The sequence below is a fragment of the Acomys russatus genome, chromosome 22, assembly GCF_903995435.1.
Source record: "Acomys russatus chromosome 22, mAcoRus1.1, whole genome shotgun sequence".
NCBI lineage: Eukaryota > Metazoa > Chordata > Mammalia > Rodentia > Muridae > Acomys > Acomys russatus.
In genome coordinates, this window is record NC_067158.1 from 12,441,511 (window position 1) to 12,449,335 (window position 7,825).

At 47.2% G+C, this 7,825-nt stretch overlaps 1 protein-coding gene across 2 annotated transcripts; it reads right to left on the reverse strand.

The window, feature by feature from the left end:
- Positions 1 to 1,278: 1,278 nt before the first annotated feature.
- On the reverse strand, positions 1,279 to 4,731 carry Tmed4 (transmembrane p24 trafficking protein 4). 2 transcript variants are annotated; one of them, XM_051164908.1, is made up of 5 exons: positions 4,535 to 4,731; positions 4,258 to 4,358; positions 3,805 to 3,930; positions 3,437 to 3,583; positions 1,279 to 2,467 (listed from the first exon to the last, which is right to left on the reverse strand). In XM_051164908.1, the coding sequence occupies exons 1-5, from the start codon at positions 4,692 to 4,694 to the stop codon at positions 2,318 to 2,320; spliced, it is 684 nt and encodes a 227-aa protein (XP_051020865.1). In that variant the 5' UTR covers positions 4,695 to 4,731; the 3' UTR covers positions 1,279 to 2,317. The 2 variants fall into 2 exon arrangements, with proteins under 2 accessions (XP_051020865.1, XP_051020866.1); XM_051164909.1 differs by having other exon boundaries at positions 4,659 to 4,681.
- Between the last annotated feature and the right edge of the window lie 3,094 nt (positions 4,732 to 7,825).

Below are 7,825 nucleotides of genomic sequence, written 5' to 3' on the forward strand. Positions count from 1 at the left end.
AGGTTGAGAACTGCTGATCTAGACCAACACCCTACTTTAAAGTAATCTGATTAGTAATCTGTCATGTTGGGTGGCATCACAACTCAGGAGTTAGGATAGAGATACAGCTAAGGCAGTCATTTCCTGGGCATCTCATACCCATGGCTGACTCTGACCCTACTGGAGTGCTGCCAGAGATTTGTTGGGTTTCCAAGGCGGGGTGGAGAGGACTCAGCAACAGAAGCCCTGCTTGCTGAGATGTGCGCTCCAGTGTGTTTACTGTTGGACAAGCCCATCAGGGCCTGGCCTAGCCTTTTCTGGCCTCTTATTCTCCCAGGCCCAGTCTCTACTTTGCTGCCTAGAACTCTTAAGACATCATCAGAGCAGAAACGTGTCCCTTCTAAAGGGCCTCGTGTTATGGATCTGCACGTCTAAGCCATTCTAAATGTATCTTATTTCTGGGCATATGTTGGCACCCACTTGTCATCTAACACTTGGGAGGCAGAGCCAAGAGAATCTTGATTTAGAGACCAATGTAAGTTCTACCTCAAGACTGTCTCAAAACCTCAAGGCATTCTCTTAGCTGGGCATGGTGGCACAAGCCTTTAACCCCTCCACCCTGGTGGCAGAGACAAGCAGATTTCTGTGAGTTTGAGGCCATCCTGATGTACACCAAGGCTATGTATACATATCCTGTCTCAAAAAGCTAAAATCAAGATAACTCTATTAAAAATCTAACTTCTCATACTAACTCTAACCTGAAGAAAACTGCCAGGCTATTTAAGTAGCAGAGGAATTTTTCTGGTGGCCATCCAGAATTGGAAATAGGAGGGACATGTAAACTTTTTTTTTTTCCTTCTTCTCTGCTAACTAAAAAAAATATTGCATACATACTAAGTATAAAATAGGCTTATATATAATAGAGAACACAGAAATAACAAGAGGAGAGTTTAGTTCTATAAGTCAGAAAAGGAAATTTAATAAATATTCCAAATAAATATATAATAAAACTATGAAATAAAATATCAAGAATGGGCAACTAATGGCCTGAGGTTTATACAGAAGGGGGCGAGGGACGTGTAATAAAAGCTGTTTATGCTTTAGGAGCTAAGGAATCAAATTTTTTTGTTGTTGTTCTTTGCTGACATTTTATCTACCAGGGTGACCTTTGAGAATGATTGAGCAATCATCCTATTCATTCCCAGGCCAAGCTTAGCATGTGTGCCCATTGAAGTCTACCCTAGGTTTTCTACAAAGGCAAGCAGTAATAGGCCAGTAACCTTCCCTCCACTCCCCCTACCCCCTTTTTTTGGCCTTAACCTCTGCCCATAACCTATTATTTCATATCAAACATAGCTACTATATTCTATTTCGTTGAAAATTTTTGCATAAAGAACCAAAATCTGGTTCCTTGGAAGAAAATGTGTGATGGCACATGCCTCTTTCATCACAGCATGTGGTAGGCAGACACGGTAGATCTGAGGCTAGTATTGTCTATAGGGAGCTCTGGGTCAGCCAGAGCAACAGAGTGAGGCTGTCTCAGAACCAAAATGGAACCTACAAAACATTTACCACTGCTTATGTCAAACTTGACGTGTGCACTGCTCCGAGCTGCTCTGTCACTCTCTGGGGGATTGGACTCACAAGTGTTCAAGACCACTCACTCTTTGTGCCTTCTAACACAGACTTAAGAGTAACTACAGTATCTGCTTTCTGGTCCTAGGCTGCCGAGATTCTGAGCACTGCACGGCAGTGGTGAAAAACGTGTGAAGCAGTAGAAGGCGTAAGGTCTGGATTGGTGGTTTTGGCTAGTTTACAGGCAGTGATGATGATTCAGTCAGGAAGGAAAATATATAATTTATCCAAAAATAGTTCTAAAATATAGAAAAACATCTCAGTCCTTCAGGGCCAAGAACTGCCTCTTATTTACATTCACAAAGCTGTTGGGAGAACTCAGGACTAAGCCAGGGACACTGAGGCAGGGCCTCCTCCATGGGCACGCCAGTGGCCTGCCGCACGCGCAGACAAACAGAAAACAGAGGAACATTTGGTCATCTCTTCAAAAACAGAAGAATCATCAGAGGCAAAAGAAATGACGCGATCTGGGGTTAATTCCAAGTTCTCCCAAACCCTAAGGCAGATTTTTGAAAGTTTGGACGAATGTCTGTCTCTTGGAGAAACAGGGTCAGAAGCAGCTGATCTGAACGGCTTATTACCATGATACCAATGGGACACACGGTTTTTCATTTTTCCTCCTCAAAATCCAGGTGGACAAGGGGCTGGGTGGGGAAATTATCAAATAATCGAAGCAAAAGGGAATGGTTGCATGGCAAGAGCCCTACACCAGCTTCTTGGCCTCAAAGAAGCTCTTGAGGTGACGCATCTGCCAGATGCCAGTGAGGATGAGGATGACGGTCTGGGCGATGGACCACCACAGGACCCTCTGGTTGGTGCTCTCACTGGTCAGACGGAAGCGCTCTTCACGATACTGCATGGGACAGTGAACAGAGGATTAGAATGGGCAGGAAAACAGAACCTGCTATTATAAGGCCTTCCATTTGTGTGACCGCATAACTCCCAGACCAAACGCCTCTAGAATACCACCTGTAATTCCACTCAGTGGCTACTCTCCTCACTGAGGCAAAAAGAACAGTAACATGGTGCGTGGGGAGTCAGTGTTAACACTAATTAGGATCACACACGAAAAACCCGAACTGCAGTTTGGGAAATGGAGTGTTTGATGGGTCCAGATTCTCTTGGAAGGTGTAAGTTATGCACACAGGTGGTAATGACAGTTACAACGCGATATGAATTCACTTAATGCCACAGGACTGTACAATTAGAAACGATTGAAATAAGTTTTTACATATATTTCATAACAAAAAACTCAAGGGGTTAAAAAAAGAAAAAAGAAAAATAAAAGGGTCTACAGCCGCCGCACTACCCCGAACACTTGAGATCTGATCCCAGAATCAAAGTAGGGGCAGGACTCATTAGTGCTTGGATGGGGGACCACGTGGAACTACTGGGCGGTCTAGGCTTTTAAAACACACACATACACACATACACATAGATATCATAATTATATATAAATTATGTATTTATATGCATAATTATAATAAATATAATTATATGTACATAAATTTTATATATATATATATATATATATATATATAATATATATATATATATACATATATATAGCAGAAGGCACGGCCCAATGGTAGAGATCTTGCCTAACATTCAGGTAAGGCCCTGGGTTCAACCCTTGGCCCTGTAGACATAGACATGAAGTGAGGAAAAGCAAACCTCCCCTATGTAGTAGACTGATAACTCCCAATTCAATCTCTGATAAAATGGATCTCCCAAGTAGGAAAGGCCCCACCAGAAACACCGCCCCGTGGGGTTAAAGGTCGACTGACCGCAGCCGCAAGCGCGAGGCAATGCCCGGCCTTACCCTCTGATAATCCTGCTCCTTCTGGATCTGCTCCACCTGATCAAGCAGCTGGCGAGCACGAAGCTGCAGCTCTGTTAGCTTATCCTTAGCAGCAATCTCAGGGTAGTTGTTGGCATGCTCCCCAACCTGGATGTCCAGGTGCACACGCTACGAGGAAACAGGACGAATGAGTGGGTACCGCCCACTGCCCATCCCTGTTACCCAGTTCCTTTCTTGTCTCTGGCTGAGTGAGGAAGAAAGACAAGCCTTGTTTCCCCAACTCTAACTGTGCCCATCCGCTCCCCGCAACAGCCGGGGGCGAAAAAAAGACAGCAATAAGTCAACTCTGGAAACAGGTGAGAGCCGCTTAAGACCCACGAGCCACTTACCAGTTTGCCTCCAGCAAAGAGAGCCATCCTGGTGGAGTTGGAGTGCAGGCAAATCTGATGGTCACCGGGTGTGTGGGACGTGAACGTAAAGCGGCCCTCGGAGCCATATTGGCGGGACAGTACCACCTGCGGGATGCATCAAATCCCAGGTTTAAGGCAGGCGGTGGTGGCGCACGCCTTTAATCCCAGCACTTGAGAGGCAGAGGCAGGCGGATCTCTGAGTTCGAGGCCAGCCTGGTCTACAGAGTGAATTCCAGGACAGCCAGGGCTACAACAGAGAAGCCCTGTCTCGAAAAACCAAAACCAAACAAACAAGCCTCAGTTTTACAACGGCGTCCCAAAATGCAAGAGCTGGTACCTAGGGACTTTTACCCTGGATCAAGGAGAGGCTTTACATCTCATAAGGACATTAATGGACAGAGAGAGCCTTCCCAGCCAGGGGTGGAGGCTTACCTTGCTGTCCGGATCCTTCACCTCTACGTGCATGCCCAGGCCAGGGGTGGATGGCAGGAAGACCTCCTTCTGCTTGTCCCACATCTGAGTTCGATAGTTGCCTGTGGGACAGGCACACAGTTACGCCCTGCCCCTCAACAAGTAGCCCCGGGGTGCTGGGCAGGGGATCTGGTGCCCTCAAGGCGCTCTCAGGATGGGGGCGAGCTGACAGGGAAGGAGGGGTGCTTCCCAGGACCAGGAGAAAACAAAGGGCCCCTCCACCCTCAAGCCCCCTGACCGATGACCATGGTCTCGTCGGGTATTTCTTCGATGAAGCAGCGCTTCTCGGTCTCGCCGATGTGGAAATAGAGCCCACGGGTACCCGCAGCACACACAGTAAGCACCAGCAGCACAAACCGCACCATCGCCTGCAATCCCCGGACCCCTACACCTGCCATCGCGCCTCCGCCTCGCGCATGCGCACGCTTGCGCACTGCTCGGCTTTTGCGCCGCAGCCCGAAAACGGAAAGCGCGCCTGCGCAGTGTTGCGGGCCCTCGGCTCCGCTACCCGACTCTGTCAACCACACACCGGACCATAGGCCGTAGTGTTGAACTGCTCTGCGCCTGCGGTCCTCCGAGCGTAGACTAACCTTACAGAGAGAAATATCCTGCGCAGTAACACTGCCCAAGGCTTTTTTCGGCCTCTTGTTGTTGGGCTTAAACACCCGTGCAAGGCTCCACTGTGAGCCTGCGCACTGCACACTGAGGCCAAGCTAGAGAACTTTCCATGTACAGTGCTAGGTGCGAGGAGACCTTATGAGTTTGGCCTGAACAGTGCGACTTTTTCTTGTCTCCAGTGGCCGAAGTAAAGTAGACCCTGCTCATGAGCACGCTTCAGAAGAAACACATTTGCGTCCTTTCACCGTTGCAGGCTTTACTGAGTAATAATAAATTCACAAGTTAGTCAGCTTCATTGGCTACAATCTGCCAAGTAGTATCAATTTGGCAATCACGTGGAGGTTTTTTTCTTGGTTTTGGACAAGGTCTCAAGTATGCGAGATTGGTCTGGACTTTGTGCTATTTAGCCTGCGCAACTGTGTTTCTTCTGCCTCCACCTCCTGAGCCGTGTGGGTCATCTCGCCTGGTGCTGCTGGGGTGCTGACGATGGCGTTTCCTGAAAGCTGCCCAAGTTCTCTGCCAACAAAGCTACCGCCAACCCAAGCAAAGGTTCTTTTATTCCAATCTTAGTTACTAATCCTATCTCTTAGGTCCCGCTTTATACTTCATACAATGGTTATATCTAGGCGTATGTCCTAGCATCAGCTGTCAAATTGGCCTGACGGGGAGGAGGGAGCCTCGATTGAGGACTAGCCTCTATTGGACCGGCTTATGTGCTTGCCTGTGGGGCGTTTTCTTGGCTCTTAGTTGATGAAAGAGGGACTAGAGCATAGTTGGTGGAAGCATCCCGGGGCAGGTCCTGGGTTGTATAAAGAAAGCAGCTGAGAGAACCAAAGGAGTCAAGTGAACGGCACTTCCCCCATGCACTCTGCTCCTGCCTTAAGTTCCTGCCCTGGCTTCCTTCAGTATGGACCATAACCCATAAACCGTTTCCTCCCGAGCTGCTTTTGGTCATTGTGTTTATCAAACCAACAACAACTACACAGACAGACAGAGTTCTAGTTTTGTTGTAGTCCAGGACAGCCAAGGCGACACAGAGAAACCCTGTCAACAAAACAAAAGAATAGCTGGGTATCTTCCCAGCTATAGTACCTGAAGCTTTTTGTTTGTTTATTTGTTTGTTTGTTTTTTGAGACAGGGTTTCTCTGTGTAGCCTTGGCTGTACTGGACTTAGCTCTGTAAACCAGGCTGGCCTTGAACTCACAGAAATCCACCTGCCTCTGCCTCCTGAGTGCTGGGATTAAAGGAGTGCACCACCACCGCCGCCCAGTGTACCTGAAGCTTTTAATGAATATAGTGTCTCCCTGCCATTATTTGGGAACTGGGGTGGGCATAGAAAGTCCATACTTTTACAGTAAGTAAGATACAAATTGGTAACTAAGGGCTGGAGAGATGGCTCAGAGGTTAAGAGCACTAGCTGCTCTTCCAAAGGCCCTGAGTTCAATTCCCAGCACCCACTTAGTGGCTCATAACCATCTATAATGAGATCTGGTGCCCTTTTCTGGCATGCAGGCACACATGTGGGCAGAATACTGTATGAAAAATAAATAAATCTAAAAAGAAAGAAAGTGGTAACTGAGATTAGGATATTTCTGTGCAGACCTGACTATATTTTGGTGAGGAGAGACTTTTTCAGACTTCATTTTTATATGCCTTAGGACCACCTGCCCAGGGGTGTTACCACCCACCAGTGTCTGGGCTCTTCCACATCAAGCATTAGCCAAGAAAATGCCCCCCCCAGACTTGTCTAAAGGCCAATCTTACAGAGGCATTTTCTCAGTTAAGGTTCTTTCCTCCCAGATGACTCTAGCTGGGGTCAAATTGACAAAACAAAACTAACCATCACATACCAATAAACACATAATTTAAAACTTAATCTCTAAAAAGTTAATTAAGATGTTAGGGATTTCCCCTCTCACTGGGAATAGAATCCAGGGCCTTTCATGTGCTAGGTATGTGCTCTACCTTTATACTACAATGCCAGCCCAATAATTTTTTTTATTTTTCCTTCCTTTCCTATCCCCTTCTGAGATAGGGTCTCATAGAGCTCAGGTTGGTCTGTAACTTGCAGCCTAGGCTGGCCTCCAATTCATGACCCTCCTGACTCAATCTTCCAATACTAGACCTACAGACATATACCATCATGCCTGTCAGCAGCGGCAGAGACACAGCCTAGCACTTCTACCAGTAGCCCGAGGCGCTCCCTGCTTAGGGACCTCCGTTGACCTGCCAGTGACCAGGGCAGAGGAGTTGAAGTTGGACTAGAGAGTCAACAGAACCAGGGGATTCTGGGTGATATTGCCCAAGATCCTTTTCCTGAGTTTCTGTGATGGTGTTTGAAGGAGGACAGTCATCAGAGGTTCATATGTTTGACTGCTTGAGTCCCCAGTTGGTGGAAATGTTTGGGAAGGATTAAAAAGTGTTTCTCTCTCTCTCTCTCTCTCTCTCTCTCTCTCTCTCTCTCTCTCTCTCTCTCTCTTTCTCTCTGCACTTCTGCTCCAGTGCCATGCCTGCCTGTCTGCTGCCGTGCTCCACACCATAATGGTCATGAACTCAGTGAACTTGTAAGCCCCAATAAACTGTTTCTTCTATAGGTTGCCTTGGTGTCTCTTCGCAGCAGTGAAAAAGCAACCAAGGCAGATTCTCCGAAGCTTTTATTTCATGATACCTCAGGGTTCAAAGTGTGAACAGAAGAGCAATGGTGAACGTACATAGTAGTTCTCTGCTGAACTAGTAATAGGACTTTCTGCTCCAGATGTGCTCAGGGAGCAGAAAGTCTCATGCCAAACAGTGGCTGTTTGCATAATCTCCTTCCATGTCCTACACTTCCACAAGGAGACATCGTGCCTGTGCCGTTCCTTGGGCAGATGGAGGCATTCCTCCTAAGGTAGTTAAGTTAGATCTACGGGCG

What these genes read in the sequence shown, in the direction of transcription:
- Tmed4 (XM_051164908.1), bottom strand. Translation starts at nt 4,694, where the DNA reads ATGGCAGGTGTAGGGGTCCGGGGATTGCAGGCGATGGTGCGGTTTGTG. An exon ending in CGACGAGACCATGGTCATCG is followed by an intron (nt 4,359 to 4,534) that starts GTCAGGGGGCTT and finishes CCTGTCCCACAG; the next exon opens with GCAACTATCGAACTCAGATG. An exon ending in TCTTTGCTGGAGGCAAACTG is followed by an intron (nt 3,584 to 3,804) that starts GTAAGTGGCTCG and finishes GTTTCCTCGTAG; the next exon opens with CGTGTGCACCTGGACATCCA.